Here is a 22,658-nt window from a genome sequence, read left to right on the forward strand (position 1 = left end):
ATCGCTTCAGTCAGCATTTCTGCAGTGCGTCTTGTGTTCCAGACATGGTGTGTAGGTGCATGCACTCCTGTCTGCACTCTGTCATCACAACACTCTATAGCTGAAAGCAGCAGGGTCAAGGCTGTCGTCAGACTAGACGACACAGAGACCTTGTCTAAAAACTGGGCAGAGGGATGGGCAAATGGCTTAGTTGGTTGAATGGTTGTGTAGCTTACAGGAGGTCCTGGATTTGGTCAGGAACATCACATCACATTTCTGTAAGCCCATCCCTCTGGAATTGGGGACAGGCCTAGACTACATGAGAACCTGTCTCAAAAACTGGGAGGAGGTGGGGACTGGAGGGATGACTCCTTGGTTAAGAGTACATACTCTTTAGGAGTTCGGTTCCCAGTGTTCATCTCAGGGAGCTCATAATTGCTTATACCTCTGGTTACAGAGGATCCAATACCCATTGGCCTTTTTAGGGCACCTGCACACATAGTACATACAAACTCATATAGGCATACATACACACTCATGGGTAATATTAAAAATTAAGCAAACAACCTTCATATTCATAGTTTGCCTTTTTCCCTCAGTACTTGATAACCCAGGTTCAGTTCAGAGTTATTGATTTTAGTGGTTCACTGTGCCAGAGCTGTGGCAGACTGGATTGATATTATTCAGACAAAAACTGCTTCCCTCTGCCCATGGATTCTTTGCATTTTAGTCAGCTAATTATGTTTACAAAATGTCTAATTTTTGCACAGTGCCAAGTGTGTGCTAACCAAAGCCTTCAGGGAATAAGCTGGCAAGTAGGTCATATACCAAAAAGTCATCCAAACCCATTGGGCTTTTTATTTTCAAGTCAGTCTGGGCTCTTTCCTCTTGCCTGCCTCTCTGCGGCCACAAAACCAAATAGCTCGAGACCCGGGCCTTGAATGTCAGGAAGTCGGGGAGGCAGGCTGCCACGTGCCTGTTTAGTCTCAGTGCAGGGCGAAATGCCATCATTAATTCATTACCCAGCTGCCTGTCAAATAAATTGGCAATTACGTCCACTGCAGAAGCTCAGAATCCGGTAAATAGCACGTTAGCATCTCTGAGTCGTTGAGAGATATAAAGGGGGGAAAAAATCAAGCAACACAGTCTGTGTATCAGCAGCAGAGGACAAGGGGCCTCACACTCGGGCTTGTGATGTCTGGATGAAAAGCTCACAAAGGGCTGATAATGAGCTGCCGCGGGTGGGAACGTGTTTTAAAAAAATCGCTACTGACTTCTCCGCTCTCTGTCTCTGTGCTTTCTTTGCAGAGTTCCGCTCCTTCCAGCTTGGGGACAGGCTACTTCGTAAGTCCATCTCTACCTCCATCTGCGCGTCTCCTGTTGCCATCCGTCCACTCCTATAACACACCCTCATTACAGTGTGAACCAATAACACCTAAGGAGCCCCCCTCGCTCCTAACGAGCACACCCATAGCCACACTTTCACTGAGGATTGTCTTATTTCTAAAGGGTTTAACCTGTTGGGCCCTGAGGATCAGGAGGCACCTGCCTCGGTGGGGCACTTAGCGTGTTTAGAAGACAAGGGGAAATATGATTGCTCTCCCCAATCCAGTTCCATAATCATTGGAAGTCGGATCGCATATGAAAGTAAACTGCCCGGCCTTCTTCAAAGCACTCTGAAGAGCTGTGTGCACAGTGACCTGCTTTGCTGTTTCTGTTCTTTTCATTTTTGAGGGGGCATGGCATTCCAGTAGTGGTTCCTCTCCCACTCTGGTTGGAGCCCCCTCCCCCCCCCCATCTAGCTTTTATGTCAGCAGTCACCACACTACACAGTTTGGCAAATACAGATGCATTGTATTCTTTCTGGTCCTTACTTTCTATCCTCGGGGGAGGGGAGGGGATGGAAGAAACATATTTCTAGGATTATTGCACTATCTTTCCTTCAGAGACAGTGAAACGGTCGCCTCATTAAATTTTTATAACAAAATTATCCTTTGCGGATTCAGTATTTCTACTCAAGATATAAATGAGGGAGAATTACAAACCAGCATTATTTACACAAGCGAACATGGCAGTGTCACAGTTTGCCACGGCGTGTACAGGAATTGTGTTCTGCAGTAGCACTTGATGCTATAATACCCGAGACTGAACACATACTACAAAACACGGTCAATAAATACTAATTCAGTTCAGTTGCTTTCAACTTTGTCCTTTCAGCATGCTAAGCGTAATTCCACTGACTCATTTCTCTCACTGCATTTCTGTTAAATACGGAAATCAGCACCGTTCCGATGAATAGTAAGCTTTCTACTAAATTTGACAAAAAAGACACACACACACACACACACACACACACACACACACAGACAACCCCCCCTGCCCCCCCCCCCACTACCTTGGTCTTAATCTGTCACCCAAGGAGAATGATAAGGATGCCTCTGGACTTGCGTCATACGGTAAGCACACTTAATGGTGGTTCTGCATCCTGGGCCTGAATATTCATGCTTACAGAAGGAGCAGGGTGCACTCAGCATCTTGCTTCAGCAGTCGAAAGAACAGACGCGGTCCCATCTGCCATCTCTTCACACCAGCCTGGGTGTGGGTTGAGATGCTGGAAGTGAAATCTGGAGGCTCTTGTGCCTGTTCTCTGTGCTCTCTCTCTCCTCACCCTACCTCCTTTGCCAAAGTAAAGCCAAAGCCACCACCTTCGCCATGTTCAGTTACAGCCTGAACATTCTAGAACATTCTGCTGTGGGCCTTTTTTTTTTTTTTTTTTTTTTTTTTTTTTTTGTCAGTAACGCTCACCCCAAAAGAAGAGTGTCATTTCAAGAATCGGCATTTTGTTTTGCTTTTTAACTTCCTTACTTCTCGGAATGCTTCCTTTTATTATCTAACGATACATCTGATGACTAATGAGTCCTTAGGATTTGGAAGTGAGTTTTGCTGGGACAGCTCTGGTTACCTTTTAAAACTTACTCATTTTGCCAAAATTGCTTTGGTGAAAATCCACTCATACTGCTTATCTCAAGAACTGTCGTGTTATTAGCGTACACGGAGAAGATGAGTACCAGATGTCTGTCCCGCTCTGAGCTATGATAAAAATGCCCCTCACAGAATGTGTTTCCAATACTGCCTTGTTCTGTTATCAGCCTGCAAAAATCCTTGCTGGGGTTGCCAACCCCTCATCAAGTCAAGTGTCATTCCAACAGGGTCACATGTTTTCAGGAGCTAACGTCCACGTTGATGACATCCAGTGCTCTCAAATGGAAATAGTGTATTTACAACTTCTGCTATCGCTCCCCGACCCCGCCATACTGTTCACGATGTGCTCTTCGTCTGTATATTGGAAAAGCTCTCACCAAGTTTGCGAAGAGGGTGGCACAGGCTCAGTACTAGGTTGACTCCCAAACTGATTTTTTTTTCTTTCTCATTAATCTCCTTTAATGATTTTTTGAAATGTAAATGGAGAGAAATCACTACAGATGAGTATTTATCATTAAAGTATAAACTGTTGGGTTTGGAGAGGCTAAAGTCCCTCACGTTTGGAGCTTAATAGCGAAGAACTGTTTGCTTAAACATCCTCCCGTGCTTCAGTATCCCTCCCCAGCCCAGAACCTTCTGTCCTGTAGCAGAGATTTTAGTAAAGTAAGGTGAAAAATCCACTTGTTTTGTTCATTCATGAGACAGGCAGTGTAATCCACGCGTCACTGAGTCTATGTTTGTGTGCAAGCGATGTGCGTGCGTCCGTACCTGCACCTGCCTGTTCTTGGGCAGATCCAAGAGTACTTGTATTTATCTCTCAGTTCTTCGACCATGTCCGTCCTGTTCTGCTGAAGGGGCTTCGAAGAAGCCTTTGTTTTTGATCTGGCAATATTTGTTTATGTCTTCCTGATTTTGTGTTCCAAAGATGTCTGCGTAGGTCTGTCAGTTTTCCAGTATATGCAAAAGCAGAAGATTTGAGAGATGGGAACAGCAGTGAAGAACACTATTTACATAAGCATATTGCAAAGGATTTTCAAAGTAGACAAAATAGAGAGGGGTTGGAACAAACTCTGCACGTCTGGGGGAGGCTTTGAATACCGTGAGTGTTATACACACACACACACACACACACACACACACACACACACACTCACTCATTGCGTACATATTCCCTGCTCAGCTCATATTCTAAATATAAGTGAAATTATAGACAACTTGGAATCAATTTGCTGGGTTTTTCTTTCCTTTTTGGCAAGCGTACTGAAACTTGTTGGAGTGTGTGTGTGTAGGGGTTTTCTTTTTGTTTCTTAAATGTCAGCTCAGTGAATACATTTTCGGTTTGATTTAAACATTTCGGGATCTCTTTCCTTCTGAGACATGCACTCAGAATTTTACTCTGAATAATGTGTAATGAAGTACACAGCGGCAGGAGGATGCCTGTGACCAACTGTGTGACCTTGGCAGGGTATTTGATATCTGTTTCTACTTCACTTCCCACCTAATAAGAGTTATGAATCTTAGACCCAATGATACAACTAATGTGCACAGAATCGAAGTCACTAATAGCAAGTAATAAAATGTACCTTTGTGGACTTTTTCTAAGCATTTTTTTAGTTGTTCGTAATTATGTGAATGCGTGTGCCCCCGTGTGCAAATATGTGCATAGCAGTGTCAGTGCCTATAGGACACAGAAGAGGGAGTCAGATGCCCAGGGTCTGGAGTCAAGGGTGGTGTGAACTCCTGATGAAGGTGCTAAGAACTGAGCTTGCATCTTCTGCACAAGCAATATGGCACTTTTTTAACCACAGTTATCACTCCAGCCTCCAAGTGCCTGTGTTCTTCACACAGCAAGTGAGTAGATAAACTTGGCATCCAGTGACTATGTAGTGTTGTGGTGACAGAGGGCAGCACTAAAACATTAAGTTGTATAAGAGTAATTTTTAGTAATTTGTACCCAGAGAATAGAAGTATTTAGTTTTCCTTCCTGTAGCTTTCACAGGGGCATGGGATTCTGGGTTTGATTGGCTGTGTATCACACGCTGTGTGTGGACGGTGGAAGCGGATGCTTTCATCTGTCACCTTGGTGACGGTAAGGTTGGAATGACTCCTTCCCTGGGCTGTCTAGGCATGACAGCCATCCCCTTTAATCTGTTAATGTTTCTTATCTGATTTCTCCCTGGGGGTGGAGAGTGGGGGGGGGTGGGTGTTTGAAACATGTCAAGACCACTTACCATGCCTGAGGTTCGGGTTGGCAGCTAAGGAAGATCTGTTTAGTCATTCAAGTTTTAAGAGGTTGTTGATAAGGTGTGAGTGTTCTTCTGTGATGCAAAACGAAGTGTTCTTGGAAGGAGTAACCACAGTCAAGAGAGAGACACTTCTTCAGATTGGGCCTCTCACTGAACCCGGACTCACTGATTGGCTGAGCTGGCTAGCTACTGAGTTCCCAGGGATCCTACAGTCTCTGCCTTCCCAGCACTGGGGTTATAGGCATGTCGCACCAAGCCTAGTATTTTTTATAATGGGTTCTGGGGATCCGACGTCAGATCTGCATGCTTTTGTGGATAACACTTAACCTCCTGGTTCATCTTTGCAGCCCCTGAACTTGTGTAAGTCTTGGAGCCCCTGTGCCTGGACTTAGTGACTGGCTTCCCTGGGTGAGCTTAAGCCCTCCTGAGAGGGACACAAACCCTCCTGGATCAGGATGAAGCACCCTGCCTGTTTCTCTGGGTAATCCTCCGCCTTCTTACGGTCTTAGTGTCGTAGGACACCTGTTGCATATCTGGCATCTGGCTTCTCTAACAACAGTGATTTCTCTTAAGGTTCTGGCCTGCCAGTTGTTAGACTTTAAGCTCTCTAGGAAGCCAACCCACTGGTACCCTATGATTCACACTACAGGTGAGGAGGATTGTACAGCATTACACTTCCCATGGTGGAGTTTGTGTAATTACTGTTTTTTCTGCACATTGCTCAAACTGTGAGCATAGTTCTGGGAGCAGAGGAGGTACAAAGTGCAGTATGGTGACTTTGTCTTATTCTTAGTTTTTAAACTACAGATCCTTGAAAAGTCCCATGCTTATTCCTTATAATTTGTGTAATTCTTTTTATTTTTAAAATTTTGCTACAAATTTATTAATAAATATGTTTGCTTAAATTTTTTAGATTTTTGTTTCAGTTTTTATTTAATTGTGTCACTGCGTCATTTCTCTCCAAGCCCTTCTGTATCTCTTCCCTACCATTCCCTCTCAAATTCATGGCTCTTTTTTCTTTAATTATTACCATCTTTTTATATATGTACAAATAAATATATATATAGTTGCTGAAACCATTTATTGTTGTTCCCTCTTATGTTTATGTTCTTAGGGCTGACCACTTGGTATTGGATAACCAATTAGGAAACTCATCACTGGGGAAGACTTCTGTGTCCTCTCTTTCTCTTTCCCTGCCTGCCTGCCTGCCTGTCTACCTGACTGCCTGTCTCTGCCTCTCAACAATATTTAATTGCTTTTGTTTGGGACTTGTTCAGGTAGCCATGTTGTTGAGGCATTGTGGATAAACCCTCCCTGTCGTACCCGGAAGACATAATCTTGCAACAGACTTTCTGGTTTTCTGTCTCTTAAAATCTCTCTGCCCCTTCTTCCTTGGTGCTCCTTGGTGAGCTTTGGACACAGCAGTTGTGTTGTAAATGTATCCGTGGGGCCTGGGAACCACACGGTCAGTTGTCTTCTGCATTTTGGCTAGTTGTGTCTTACGGCAGTAGTGCTCATTGGCTTCAAAAAGAAGCTGCTTTGATGAGAGGTGGGAGCTACACGTATCTATGGGTATAAGGACAGGAAGTTAGAATGCAGTCGGGAATTATATTGGCTTAGGAAAGTGGCAGCAGCAGGTTATCTGTAAGGTCCACGGTCTCATTGGCCACAGGTAGTTTGCTAGATTTCTAGTATCATAAATGATTTCCTTCCTGATAACCAGGCCTTAAGTCCCATTAAGCAGCTGTTGGTTGCTGCCAAGACCTAAGTGCCTCTATTGCACCTTTAGAGATATCTTTTCCTCCTGTGGCCCCTTGTATAGTGCATCTGGTACTACTTAAATTGTAGAGAAGTTGATTTTAAACCTTTGGCAGAGAAAGAAAAGATGGACCAAGCCTCCAGGTGGAGGGAACAGCAGAGATTAAAAACACAAAGAAATAATATCGTGGCAGCTGAAGAGACGTTTCCGTGGTTAGGAGCACTTGCTGCTCTTGTGAAGTACCATCTTGTTGTCAGCATATACACCAGGTAGCTCATGGGCACCTGTAATCCAGCTCAGGAGCATCCAAAGCCCTCATGTAACTTCAGTAGACATCTGTACACACATATACCTACTCCCTGACCTGAACACACAGACTTAGACAGAATCAAAAATAAAATCTCTTTAAAAAAAGAGGAAATAGCATGGCGGAGTAGAATTAATCTGTCTACATCATATTTCTGGAAGAAGGCAGGTCTTAGATCGGTGTTACGGTCTCAATACTGATTGTCTCCAAAAAAAGCTAAATGCATTGAACCCTGAGTCACAAGCTGTTGTTGCCATTATGGAAGGATCTAGAGACTTTAAGAGCTGAGCCTTGCTAGAGGAAGTAACTCAAAATTAGGTATACTTAGGTACTTGGGACTCTTAGTACTTGTGCCTGCCTCTCTCTTCCTTCTCTGTATCTCTCTCTCTCTCTCTCTCTATATATATATATATATATATATATATATATATATATATATATATATATATCCTGCCTGAAGTAAACAGCTCCTTCCACCCACTTGAGCTACTCTGGTACCCAAGCTCACTCCATACCTAGATACATAAGTCAGAAGTGGGAACTTCTGTAACATCAAGTCCAAACAAACCCTTCTCACTTAAGATTCTCTCCTGAATTATTTGATCACAACAGTTTACAAAGTAGTTGACTCACAAGAGTAGTACACATAGTTTAGTTGGCAGAATGTTTTCTTAGGATACACAAAGCCCCAGCTTCCAGCCCTTAGTGGCTAGAAGCTGGTGTGATGTCACATGCCCATAATCCCAACACTTGGCAGGTCCACGCAGAAGGTTCAGGAGATCAACATCATCCTCAGTTATGCCAGCCTGGGCTCCATGAGACCCCATCAGAGAACAACCTAATAGCTAAGGTGGTTTAGGAGTCCTAGCTGATTAAAAAATCTGTGATGTCATCAGCAGGAGCCATGAATGGAAAAGAGATGAGGAAGAAGTGAATTTACTGACCTGTTTAAAAGGAGAAAGAAGCCAAATCAAGGCTCACTTGACTGTGTTGGTTTTTCTTATCACTCAAAATAAAGATATCAAGTGATGAGCAGTTTTGGCATAGAGCATATATTTAGAAATTCAAGTGATTTTTTTAAAGATAAATTTTCATATCTGAGATACCACCTATATGTTTAAAGTTATTCTATTGCTGTCCAGAACCTTCTGGACAGATGATTAGCTTCTTTTCCTAGTGTCAAAAAAAAATGACCACCTTTTCTCGGGAAAACTACTGTGACATCAAGTCCCATCCTTTTGAACTATCATTTTCAAAATGCCTCCAGGGGTTTGATGAGATAGCTTAGCCAAGAAAGGTGTTTGCTGCCAAGCCTGATGACCTGAGTTCAGTCTCTATGGCCCACATGCTAAAAGGGGAGAGCTGACCCTAGTAAACTTTTTCTATCCTTAGTACACATGTTCCTCTGTGATTCTCAACCCTCTCAACTGATCAGCATTAACCCTCACACCATCTGTGGGAAGTACCAACAGTAGATGTTCCCAGATGTGTGAAGAGTGAGGTGACAGTTACATATCCCTGGTGGATGTGGGGAAATAGCTTTCAGCCCCGTGTTTCTCAAAGATTTTAAGGAGGAGCAATCACTTAGAAGGGGGAAAAAAAAAGACTTAACAAGGCACCAAACAAGAAACTTGCTAAAGGGACTTCATTTATGATGATTCATTCCTGGGCTGTAGGATAGTGATGTCTGTGTCGAGGACCAGTGCCCTGTCGGCCTTGATGCCTCTGTTTGCTGCCATTGTATTTACAGGGATGTGGCATGCAAGGACGGTGTGATATCCTGAGTCCTGCCCTTAAGCACTAGTTTTCTACTGGCATAGTGTGAAATTGACACATTTTAAAATTCATCACTAAGAATAATTTGTCATTAATGGATATTTCATTTTTTCTTATACCAAGTTTTGCTCTTGTAGAAATGTGTATTTATAGAGAAACTGCACTTGTCGGCTTCTCATATTGCGTAGCCAGATTAGATCCGGTAAGAGCTTTAGCACGGAGGACTCACAGTCTGAGAGGGTATGGCAGGTCACTGCATCAAAAGCTGAAAATAATATTCCTATTTTAACCTTTATCTTCTTTCCCCCTGAAACAGGATTAAAAAAAAAAAGATGGCTTTGAGTTTTTAGATGTCCATATCATATAAATGTTATATAAGTTGATATGAACTATATTCCAGTGAGCCACAGGGGGAAAAAAATATATATATATATATATTCATATTCCTATTCAACTGGAGTTTCATTGGTAATCAGTCAGAATCTTTCAGATCAAAGGACTCATCTCTATAAATATCCGCTCCCCCCAAATTGTAAATTAGATGCCTCCGTACCCCTTGCATGAGAATCTCAGAGTTTGTTGAAACGCCAAGAGTATTGTTGTGAACAAGGCTAGAAAACACAGCTGGGGCTCGTTGAAGAGGAGAAGTGCTGTTTTCCCTCTGAGTGTCACATTTTCCTACACTCAGCGCTGACTGTGAGCAAGAATTATTGGCGGTCCTGACAGTTGCAGGCCCTTTGCTGACTCCCAGTTCTTGCCTTCAGAAGACAAACATTCAAAACGCATTTTGCTCGTATCGAAGTGTTTATCTGTTTAAAATAGCAGTATCGTTTTTTTTTTTTTAGCAGAAGCACCTCAGCGGCATGCTGTTAGACACAGCACAGTTAATAAACTGTCAGGTCCTATACACACATGCTCTGGAAAGGCCAGCAATCACCCAAGGTCTGGGGCTATAAGTCTCTCCTAAGAAACCTTAATTCGCTTAGCACACTAATGAATGAGTTCTGATTTTCCTTCAGGAATTACCCCCACTAGCCGTCGTGTTCTTCATACTTGAGTTAATGGTTGTTCTACAACCCTTGAGTAGGAAAAACAAAAAAAAAAAACAAAAAACAAATAAGAGTCGTAGCCATCTCTACTGGTGGATGATGGTATTAAATCGTGGTGATTTGGGGATGGTGGCTGTCTTCAAGTCGGTGACAGCTGTCTGTCAGGGCCTGTAAACAATCCCTTTGGTGTGGTGGTGTTGTAAAGCAAGATGGCCTCAGTTCAAAAGGCTGCATGTAGGGGTGGCCTCAGATTCTTAAGGAACACTTAAAACCCACAGCAAGGTACGTCAGCTCTGGTTCCTGCTGCACTCTTAATTGTTACTGTATTCATCACAGCTCATAAACTCTTATCAAGCCGGAGTGCCATGGCAGCCTGATGTGTACATCTGAAGGAAGTCAGAACACGGAACACATTACTACTGGCGCACCTCAAGGGCTTAGCCTCAGCTATGATAGCAGATTCTCCACTCCCCTCTCCCCCAAAGGACGATTCATTTTCGTTGTTTAACAAGGATGAATTCTATTTTAAATGTTGTGTACATCTGGTGCAGTGGTAGCTCTGTGTACATGGGTCTAGTTGCCTGAAGAAGCCAGAAGAGGATGTTGGCTTCATCAGAGCTGGAGTGAGGCAGCTGTGAGCCACCTGACGTGGGCGTTGATAACTGAGTTCAGGCACATGTTCTTACCCACTAAGCCATCTCTCCAGACTCTTTACTCCAATTTCAGTCCCCAGTGTGGATATTTTTCTTTCCCATATACGTAGATGACCCTACAGTAGGCATAATACTTGTGATACATATGGCATGGCTTAGGGAAATTAGGGCTAAGCATTGTTCTGTCAATGCCATAGGAAGTTGGCATCTCAGTTCTAAACCCAAGTACTCATGCTATTTTTTTCTGTTAGCATTTTTGTTTTATTTATTTACTACATGTGTATGTTTTCTTGTGACAGCACTTCATGCATCTCAAGCAGGCCTAGAACTTTCTGTGTAGATGAGGATGAACTTGAATTTCCGTTCTTCCCTCTCTATAGAGTGCTAGGGTTACAAATTTGTGTACCACCACATGTTTATATGATGCTAGGAATCAAACCTGGGGCTTCATGCATGCTAGGCAAGAACTCTACCAATGGAGCTGTGTGCCCAGTACTTTTTTAAAAAGAGAAATTTTGAAATATGCATTTAAGAACTTTGCAACATAACTGTATTGGGTTGTTTGTGTGTTTGTTTTATTCCTGGGGGCTGGGGTATGGGCATTAAAAGGAGGATTTTCCAGAAGTGACTGTTTGTAACATTAATCAGTTGAACCTCATGAACATTTGGAACATTTGGAATCCAAAGTTCCACATGTGCAGAGGCATAAGACAGGCACATGTCCTTATGATATGAATTGTCAGCCTCAGAAACACACACCTGGTACTTGGCTCCTACAGCTTGAGAGTTATAGACATTCTGGCAATGCAGATACTTTCCAGTGAGATTTTATTTGTATTCAACTACTTTTTTCTTGCAAGTGAAATTCATACTTTACTACCTGGAAATTCTAGGTATGCAATTTTTCTTTAAGCAACAGATAGCTATTTTAACATTTTTATTCCTGATTCTGTTCATGAGACTGACTTTTATTAAATTTCAACTTATTTTTTTTCAATCATTCAGAAATGCTATTTCATTTACTCTTTATGGTTGTTTTCAACTTCTTGGTGTATGATGTGTATTTGTGAGTGAGTGTGTCACAGCACATGTGGAGAGAGAATAGAGACCTGTGCAGTTAATGGTCTCCTTTTACCTTTATTGGCTTTGGGGGAATGAATCCTCATCTTCAGGCTTCTGCCGGAAACACCTTTACCTGATGAGTGGTGTCACCAGCTCTGCCTTGTAACAAACAAACAAATCATACTGTAAGGGGATGGAGGGGGGAGGGTAGGCACGTACCTGCTTGTATGAGCCTTGCTCTGGCTACAAGTGCTTTCCTAGCTGAGCCACCTTACTGCATCCATCTTACTCTTCATGTTGCACTTTTTCACGTTTCCCAATCCCCACCGTGGTCTGATTCTTCAGCACAGGTAAAAATGTCGGCATGAGTGTGAATACTAAAAAGGATGGCGTCACTGGTCGCTAAGCGTGTCTGTAGCACTGTGGACCTCACTAGGGATCATTGTGCTGCCTGTTGGTGTGATTAGGAGGACTTACGTTGTCACATGCTCGGCCTTTCTCTTCCTAGAGTTCCAGTTTAAAGTCCTGAAAGCAAGAGGGCTCTACGTGTATCTGTGTTCAAAGCTCACTTTTAAAATTAAAGCCAAACCAAACAACAACAACAAGAGTGAAATAAAGCTATGTCATGTGTTTCAATAATCACCCACAATTTGACACCCTGAATGAGATTAGCGTGCACTACTGAAGTTTTTACAGTTTCAGTGAAGAATTTGAAGCGGACATGCACACACATGTCTAGGTTACGGATTGTCGAAACTCCCTCTTTATTCTCAGTTTTGGCTATGGAGTATTCCCAAATGTTTAAATGTCATAAATTGGGTTGTACTTCAGTTGGTTGAACTCTTGCCAAGCATCTATGAAGGCCTGGGTTTCACCTCCGGCGCTGCACACATCAGGCACGATATGTACATCTTTAGTCGCACACTCCAGATATAGAGGCAGGATGATTGAGAGTTCAAGGTTATCTTGGTGACATAACATATTAGAGGCCACTCAGGAGTACAAGAGACCCCCCCCCCCTCTCTCTCTCTGTGCGTGTCTGCATGTGCATACACGTGCCTATACCCACAGCCTCCTTCTATCTCTCTCTCTCTCTCTCTCTCTCTCTCTCTCTCTCTCTCTCTCTCTCTCTCTCTCACACACACACACACACACACACACTTTAAGCAACATTTGGCAAGGTTTCTCTATGAGAGCATGGGACTTCTGAGTCTTTGTCTCCCTCATTCAACAGATTAAATGAAATACTCATTTTTTCGTAGTAATTGTGAAATTCATATCATTCCCTTGAAGCACAAACTTTTTTGCTATTGCCTGCAAAATATTCCCAAAGGATAAATAGTATAGGTCACGTAATCTGTTCATTTGCATGTATATACACCAAGAGTATCAATTCAGTATGAAAGCCTTTGCACCTTTCACTTTGTTGAATGATTTTCTAAGATCCCTTATATTAGAGGGCTTTTATTCGTTTGTTTTTCGGCAGCCGTTTTCTATGTTGCCAAGCTGGCTTTGAACTTACCACAGGAGCAGACTCTGCCAATAGTTGTAACTTGTAGATGGCATAAGAAAATAAGACAAAAGGTGTTCTTAAACACACACACACACACACACACACACACACACACACACACACACACACAGGGCACCAAAGTGGAATAGTGTGGCAAAATAGAACTATTTTATCACCCATTTATCTAGCTTTTTATAATTAATTCTCACTCTGCTGGGGGTCTTGTGCTGCTAGTTAGTTTGACCGGGAGGATAACACATGCCTGACCTTTCTTTTCCAAGAGTTCCACTTTCGGATCATGAAATGTGAATTCCTCCTGTGTGTCTGTGTTCACGGCCTATGTTCTAAATTTGAGAAACAAAAACAAAACAAATCGGTTGTGTGTTTCAAAGATCACCCACAATTTCCGGTCCCAGGTGAGACCAGGGTGCAATTGTGAAGCATTCACAGTTTACTGAAGAAGTTCAAAATGGGCATGCATACACACATAGGTCAAGGGCTGCCCAAACTTCCTCTTTATTCTCATTTTTTTGGACACAGAAAGTGTTTCTAAATCTTCAAAAGTCGCTGGGGATTCCTCATGCCAAATTTGACTCCTGAAATTGCTAATCGCTCTGGAACCCTCGTATGTATCAACCTGCTCATCACGTTAACGTTTAAACGGTGATTTGACAAATCTCTACCAATAAGCTTGCACTGTGAGGTCAAATACGTGGGGCAGTCCTGTAGTAAGGGAGCGCTGAGACTCTCCTGGTCTTGTTGAAGAGTGCCTGTTTCTGTGAGCGCCTGTAGCTCAGTGCACTACCTCCAAGACAAGATCAGAGTAAAACAGAAGCTTTAAGTAAGTGGCGGAAATGTGAAGTAACAGTAGTTAATTGGTCCCTCAGCCTTTTAAGAAGAGGAATATCTAATGAGAGTCCATAACAAGAACAATCTGGCCAATAAAGAAATGTAGTTATCTCTACAGTGTACAAGGCGACAGTAATAACGACATCTTTAGACAAAAGTGTCAACAGAAGAGGGGCCTACCCATTGGAGCTGCTGAGATACCACCTTTCCCTTCTGCATTTTAGAGATTTAAAAAAAATTTTTACAACAGACCACATTTGAGAGATTCAGTTTTAAAGAGATTTTCAGTCTTAACAGGGACTTCAGATTTTTTTTTTAATAGGCTGAATTTTAAAGTATTGGTTTTATGTTAACTTGATGCAGGGCACACTCATCAGAGAGGGGAGCCTCAACTGAAAAAGTGCCTTATTCTGATTTTGCAGCACAAAGTTAATGATATAATTCATAACTAAGGTGATGGGATTAAAAAACCATGACCAAAAGCAAATTGGGGAGGAAAGGATTTATTTGGCTTACACTTCCATATCAGTGTTTATTATTGGAGGCTATCAGGACAGGAACTCAAGCAGGGCAGGAACCAGGAGGCAGGAGCTGATGCAGAGGCCATGGAGGGGTGCTACTTACTGGCTTGTTTCCCATGGCTTGCTTAGTCTGCTCTTTTATAGAACCCAGGACTGCCAGCCCAGAGATGTCCCCACCTACAATGGGCTGGGCCCTCCCCTATCAATCACTAATTATGAAAATACTCTGCAGATTTTTGTCCAGCCAGATCTTATAAAGGCTTTCTCAGTTTAGGCTCTTCTCTTTGATGACTGTACTTTGTGTCAAGTTGATATAAAGCTGCCCTATACACCTGACCTCTTGTCAACTTGAAATACAAACTCCTCGCTGTTAAGCCATAAACCTTACTCTTTTCTTTTTTTCTTCACCCCAATATCACACATAAATATAAAAATCACAATAAAAAAGCTATTATCTTAACAAGTGCCACAGTCTTTACAGATTCAAACACTTTAAAATTCAGTGTATTTAAAAATCCAGAGTCTCTTGTAAAACCTTAAAATCTCTTTAAAATCCAGCCTCTCAAATACGGGCTCCTGTAAAAATCAAAAATAAATTAAGTATTTTCTTATTTCAAGAGGGAAGGATAAGGGCACATTCACAATCAGATCAAAGTAAAACAGAGCTCCAACTGTGTAAATTACTCAGTGTCTAATATTTGGGTCCACTCGTGGTCTTCTCTCTGGCCTTTTCCCAAAGGGCTTGGGCTACTTCACAGGCTACCTACCCTCTGCGGCATAGACAGGTTGTGTTTTCAGCTCTGGCTGTGTGCACTTCATAGCTGCTGCTGTTCTTGGTGGTCATCCCTCGGTACTGGCATTTCCAAAATGCTGGGGTCTGCTGCTACAACTGAGCTGCACTTTCACCAATAGCCTCTCCTGGGTTCTCTTTATGGTGCCAAGCCTCAACTTCTTTGCATTGATGGCTTTAATCCTGGTCCTTCACCTGCTACAGTCTTTACCTTCACCAACGTCCTCTCTTGTGCTGTCACAGTGCCAAGCCTTATCTGCTCTCTGTGACTCCAGAATGGGCTCGCCACCCCCACCCCAATCAATCACTAATTAAGAAAGTGCCCTATAGGATTTTTTTTTTACAGCCAGATTTTATGGAGAGATTTTTCTCACTTGATGACTCTTACTTGTGTCAAGTTAACATAAAACTAGACAGTACAAATGCTATTGGTATGCACTGTGTTCACTATTTTTTTTTTATTCTAACACTTATTTATATGTACCATGGCATCTGCAGAGAGGCCAGAGAGTGACCCTTGGAGATAGTTTTTCTTTCCTTACTCTGTGGGTCCCAAATGATGAACTCACATGTCTTTAGCTGCTGATCCATTTTGCTCGGACCAGTGTTCTGTTTATTCTTAATTTGAAGTGAGTTAGTAAGTGAGCATTTGAAGGCTATGTAGTTTTAAATTTTAGTGCTATAATGTTGATAATTATGACCTATGCACTCTTTCATACAGAAAATAACACCACTAAGGTCCTAAGTAAAAAATTTAAAGTATACAGAGACAAGATAAAAACACAAATACTTCAAAAACACTTACGTGGGGAAAAAATGTTCCTTTCCTAGAACTGAAAGGCATATATAGTTACATTTATCCAAAAGTATTGATATACAATAGTGACAAATCCTCAGTTATAACTCTTACACATTTAGAAACTTTTTATTAGGTTTACTTTATGAAAATCTCATATGTGCATGATTCTCATTCTGATTTATGAAAGCACTCTGTCTCCTCCTCTCCTCTCTACAAAGCTCCTTTCTACAACCATGAGTTTTTTTTTTTTATTGCTGATTTGCCTTCTTGTTTAACCTTGTTTTCTTTTGAGACAGCAGTGTTTAGCCAGGCTCTTGTATGACCCCAGGTTGGAACTATCCTTTGGACCCTGGTTATCTCTCTCAATCCTGCTATCACACCAATAATTGAGACTATTATATTATTTAAACAAGCCTCACAGTATAAGAACTAAGCAGTTATTACTCTATTCTTAACCCCCTAAGCTAATTTGTCTTCTTCCAAGTTTATATCCCAGAGGTACTTGCACTTTGTAGCTTTTTCCTATTCTGACTGTCTCTCTCCTGAAGTCTCATGGCTGAGTCCCCACTTCCTTCTCCAACGGGCAGGAAGTCCAGCCTTATTCCATCCTCTGCTCAGCAATTGGCTATAAGCTGCTTTATTGGCATATCAGGGTACAGTTGGGGAGCAGAGTTTATACAACATTGAGATAAGAGATTCTCAGAGCAAGGCTTGCAGACATGTGTGGGGGCGGGTATACAAGTCAGCGTTTGAATTACATAATAACCTTATGTCTGTACTAACTGAAGCTAGTGATTGCCCCTCCCTCAGAGTCCCTCAGTAGCCTACAGCTCAGCAGGAGGGGGAGGGCCCTGTAAGCTCCGCAGACGTGCAAGACATAATATGGAAAGTAGTGAGTGGTCATTGGAATGGGGGATTCCTTCATGCAGGGGCAGTAGCATAATATTAGAGATATGAAAAAGGAAAGGAGACATTTGGGGGTGGAAGGCTTTAAGTGGGAGCAGGAAGAGATAAGGGGACAGGGGAGCTTGGCCAAAAGGTAACTAACTTTGGTTTTACAGACTAAATTAAAGGAGGACACTGCTGTGTATAATCCACCTTTTTTTTTTTTTCAAGCATCAGCATTCTAGAGGGACCATATCAAAACAGACCAGTGATCTCACTCGCTTTATTCTATACATATGTTTGTTAACTTGGCCCAAAGATAGACTCTTCTCTATAACTTATAACAATAAACATAAAAGTGAAACTTTAAATTATGCTGAGCAATCAGTGTTTCATTATTCTCAATTAAAATGGCCTGAGTATCAGATAGATATCCATCAATAAATTTAACATCCATCTAATGTTTTTTTAAGTCACTTAAAAATCAAGGAACTGAAGTTCAAGTGAGCACACTATAAAATTATGCTAAAGCAATTTATTTAATTAAAGTATTGACTAAATTTGTTCAAAGAAATATAAAAATAAGATACAACATGAAATAGTAATAATTCTCTATTACTTTCTAGTAATCATTTGCATTGCAGAAGTGGATTAAAAATAACCAGGCATATTACACTTTCTACAATAAATCTGGGGAGATCCAGCTATTTTCACTAAACCAATATTTTTGCTCTAGTCTTGCTTGGCAAGGAGTTACCTACCTAAGGTAAATTTGGGTTTGTAAAATGTTTCTCAGTTGGCTTATGTAATAATTTATTTTAATTAAGTGTATTTAAAGTGTTAGAAACCCAATGTTCTTCTTTCTGGGAATTTGAGGATTAGTGTATTTAAGTACTTATACTTTGTAAGCTTATTAGAACAAAAGTCCTTCCAGTTTCAGAGGCTTGCTAATTCAGTTATTAATATCATGGAGGGTATACTGCAAAGATGGCGCAGGAGTTAAGAGTACTTGCTACTCTTGCAGAAGATCAGAGTTCAGTTCCCAGAGTTCACATGAGCTGGGTAACAACCACCATGCATTCAGCTCCAGGGGCATCTGAATCCCTTTTCCTGCCTCTGCAGGCTCGCATCCTCACATGCACATACCACGCACAGACATATAAGTATTATTAACAATAAGATAAATCTTCCCAAAAAACCATCATGTGTGGTTAGGAAAATGCTGTACAACTGCACTGAAAACAGCTTTCCTGGGCTACGGAGCCTGAGACGGGTAGCTGAAAAATTGCAGCCACAGGTTGGAAACGGATACAGAAACAAAAGAAATCCTCACCACATCAAGTTGTGAAGAGCAGTTCATCTCATCATTTATATTGCTCTTGGGTAATTGTGCTTAAAACAGGCAGCTAGAGTAACAACAAAGAGAGGAGCAGAGTTTTTCCTTGTCTTGTGTTTTAAATTGCAGAAATTCGTACTTAACACGATTCTTACAGCGTCCTTAGGGCATTTGCCGTTAGTGAAGTCAGATGCCTGCCAGCCAAGCCTTTGCTTTAGATATTGTGGACTAAACACGCAAAGCATTGCTGGAAGGAGACCGCTGACCCTTACAGGTTGTCCTCTGACCTCCACACATGTGCTCATGCCCTTTTGCCACCTTATACCCCCAAGATACATACACTAAACAAGTGATATCCTGGGTTGTACCTCAGTTGGTAGAGTACCTGCATGGCATCCCTGAGGCCCTGGGTTCTTTCCCTAGCACTACCTAAAACATGCTTGGTGGTATACACACCTGGAGTCCCCAGCTGCTCAAGTATGAGGACCTGAGGTGCAGAATAGAAGCTACATGCTTGTGACTAGTGAAGCTGAAGTCCTCGCATCCTGGATGATGCCAGCCGAGCAGGTTATACATCACCAGATGACATCATCAGATGACACCATCAGATGACATCACCAGATGAAGGTTATGGAAGCAGCGCCTCTGGCATGTGCTTTGACCAGCTCGCTGTTGCCTGTGGTGGTGTGCTGTGGTGTTAGAGTGCTTCGGTTTTATCATAGCGACAGGAAAGTGACTGATACAAGGTAGGTGGAATCCATGAGACAAATTAGGGACCTGCCTGGAAAAGTGATGCCAGTGAGATTCAGATGGTTGCTATCAGAGTAAGAACTCTCTGAAGGTAGCAGGGTGTACACACACACACACACACACACACACACACACACACACACACACACACACCACAACTGGAACAGATGTCTGTATTTCCAGAAAAAGAGATTTAAAAGTTATTATGACTGTATTGCATGTGTTCAAATTTTGAATTGAATGGGACTAAAATTAGTAAAAACTACACACAATGTGAATGGAAAAATATGGGGCGCTAGCAGCAGCAGAGTACACAGTGTACTAAAGACTGGTGACAGTGAAGGCAGAGCAATAGGAACTGTTCTGAATGAATCATGGAGAAGAAAGGTTTTAAAATGGAGATAGCATCAGTATGACAACGTTTAGCCAAATACTATGTGATTGGAATATCCAAAGAAAAGAAAAAATATTTAGAGAAATAATATCTGAAAAATTTCTTAATTTGGTACAAACTATGAACCCATAGATGTGAACCCAAGAAACATAGAGAAAACTCCATCCAAGATTTTGAAAAATGATTCAGAAAGCAAAATAATAATAATAATAATAATAATAATAATAATAATAATAATAATAATAATAATAATAATAGTAAATAGTCATGCTTTATTTAAAAAATAAAATTTATGACACCTTTAATTCTAGAATTCAGGAGGCAGAGACAGGTGAACCTCTGAGTTCAGGGCCAGCCTGGTCCAGGACAGGAAGGGCTATACAAAGAAACCTTGTCTCAAGGAACCAAAAATAAAATAGGGCTGTCAGGATGATGTACGCCTTTAGTCCCAGTACTCGGGAAGCAGAGGCAGAGGCAGATAGGTCTCTGTGAGATAAAGGCCAGCCAGTCTACATAGCAAGTTCCAGGCCTACCATCACTACACAGTAGGACTCTGTATCAAGTAAAACAAAACAAACAAATGGACAAAACTTGAAAAATAACAAGACTGGCGTGTAACTGTGGGAGGACATTTGTCTAGCCTGTGTGTGACCTTTGGCTTGATCTCCGGCACTGGAAGGAGAAGGAGGGGAGTTTGAACTGGCTCGTGTTTTCAGAGACCTCACTTCAGGGTTGACTGTCACTCTATGCCAGGCAGTGTGGGGCATGGCAACAGGGTGTGATAGATGAGACCCGCTTACCGCATGCCAGCACGAAGGTGAAGAGACAAAAAGAAGAGAGTGGGGACAAAGTTGTGTTTTCCCAGGGCACACCTACAGTCTTGCAGGTCTTCAAGCTAGGCTAAGTTTACATAGGAATCTGCCCATGAACTATGTCAGAGCCCTCTGCAGCCCACCATTTCTTCCACAGCCCGTCAGATGGCAAGCAAGCCTTCCAGACTTCACTTCAGACCCAAATCATGACGTATACTCAGTGAGTGTACCTCTCAAACAACACTGACTGACAAGAGAGCTAAGCGATAAATTCATATGTAGCTCCAAATAGTCATCCGATAAAGAAATTGCATTTTAAAAGAGCAGGGAAGTCATAACTTCTGGTAATGAGAAAAGAAAATTCACTTTCAAAAGCCAGAAGAAGATGTAAAGTGGTAGGCTACTCAAAAAACACAGAATCGAGTAAGCATGTAGTTATGCACTTAAACTGCATGCTGCATACCTATAAAACCACCTAAAGGTAATTCCCAGTAACCAGCATTGGTGAGGATATTGAGGAGTTAGGGTTCTTCCATGCTATGGTTAGGAATGTGAGATGCTACCCCCACTTTGAGAAACAGGATAGTGGTTTAGAAAATGTCAAATACAGGGCTGGAGAGATAACTCATTGGATAAAGTGCTTGCTGTGTAAACATGAGGACCTGAGTTCAGGTCCCAGCACCCACATAAATGCTAGGTTTAGTGCTACACCTATAACCCCAGCGCTGTGGAACATAGGCCAGAGGATCTCAATTGCTGGTCAGTCAGTTCAGCTGAAATGGTGAGCTCCAGGTTCGGTGAGAGACCCTGCCTTAAAAACTAAGGTGGGGACAAAGATGATACCAATAGACACACATACAAATAAGCAAGGAAAAATCTGACATAGCCGAATTACCAAATTGTAGATTTTAAATATGTGTATGCCTTGTTATAAGTCATGTATGTGTTAATAAAGCTCCTTTAACAATGAGAAAAACCACTCCCCTGCTCTGTGTCACAATGTGAGGTGTATCCTTCGTGTCCCATGTTTTTAAATCTGAGAACCCATCACATTTAATTCTTTTCTGTCATTGACACTGTCTGTGTCCAATGTCAAAATGCATATTTCTTGTTAAGCATTCAGATATACATGATTGGTCCTTGTAAAGGAAATAACACCCAGGTTTGTAGGATTTAGGGACAGAGAATGCCTACAGAAGAGCTCACTCATTCACATCAAGACATACACACACACACATGCACACATATGCGCGGCAGCCTTTTATGTCTTGGCTCAGAATTGCCGCGTGATGAAATGTAGGCCACCAGATTGAATTACTCTATCAAGCAGCCGCTGCCCTGTGTTAATGGTAATTGCACAGATACTGCGGTCTTTCTGGGCAACATCTCAGATATTTACCTCCTACCGTTTTTCAATTCAAACCTTTGATGAAAATATTCCCAGTCCTTCTTTAAAGCAGACATCCAACTGTCTTTCTTGACAAAAGCAAGGTCTCTAAATCAGATCCCGACAATTTCTGACACAGCGGTCTACCCAAATCACCTTTTACCTGTGTCACTATGTCATTTCCTGAAGGAGAAAGTGTCCATCAGAGGAGCAATTGCTGTAGGTCTCGGGGCTAGAAGGTTGAGCCTGCCAGGAAAATGGAAGAAGAAAGGGGGGGAATTTATTTGTTCCTTTGACTTGAATTGAAGAAATTCAATGAGGGGTTGACTAAATATAATAAATGACATAGGGTTGTCATTTGTCTTAGATATCCACATATAGAAAGAAAAAATCTTAAAGATACTGTTCTTTTCAAGATGGTAGAGAGTAAAACATCAAATTGTTTTTATATTCATTTATTTACTCACTTTGTGCATGCATGCATGCATGCATGCCCACGGGAGTTTATGTGTACCACATGTATGTAAGTTCTGGAGGCGGCCAGAAGAAGGCATGAGATCCTCTGTAAATAGAGTTACAGATGAGTTTGTGTCTTCAGATAATGGGTCATGAGAACCAAACTCAGATCTTCTAGAAGACTAGTGTACACTCTTAATTTCTCAGCCATCTCTCCATTTCCTAAAACATCGAGTTAATTTCCCTCCCTTCATCCTTTTCCCCCCAACATCCCCTATCTTCCTCCCTCCCTGTTTTCCTCTCTCCCTGTCTTCCGTTGTTGTTGTTGTTTTGCTGTTGACAGGGACTTATGT

The 22,658-nt window shown here is 41.9% G+C and overlaps 1 protein-coding gene across 7 annotated transcripts in view; it reads left to right on the top strand.

Moving 5' to 3' along the window:
- Positions 1–22,658, top strand: part of AUTS2 (activator of transcription and developmental regulator AUTS2) — a 1,106,846-nt gene that overhangs the window by 490,201 nt on the left and 593,987 nt on the right. For all 7 annotated transcript variants that reach the window (XM_084762546.1, XM_084762550.1, XM_084762548.1 and 4 more), the window contains one exon: positions 1,288–1,323. In XM_084762546.1, the coding sequence (XP_084618672.1) occupies positions 1,288–1,323 (36 nt within the window). The remainder of the gene's footprint in view (positions 1–1,287; positions 1,324–22,658) is intronic.

The sequence above is a fragment of the Acomys minous genome (assembly GCF_964271855.1).
Source record: "Acomys minous genome assembly, chromosome: 16".
In the NCBI taxonomy this organism is placed as follows: Eukaryota; Metazoa; Chordata; class Mammalia; order Rodentia; family Muridae; genus Acomys; species Acomys minous.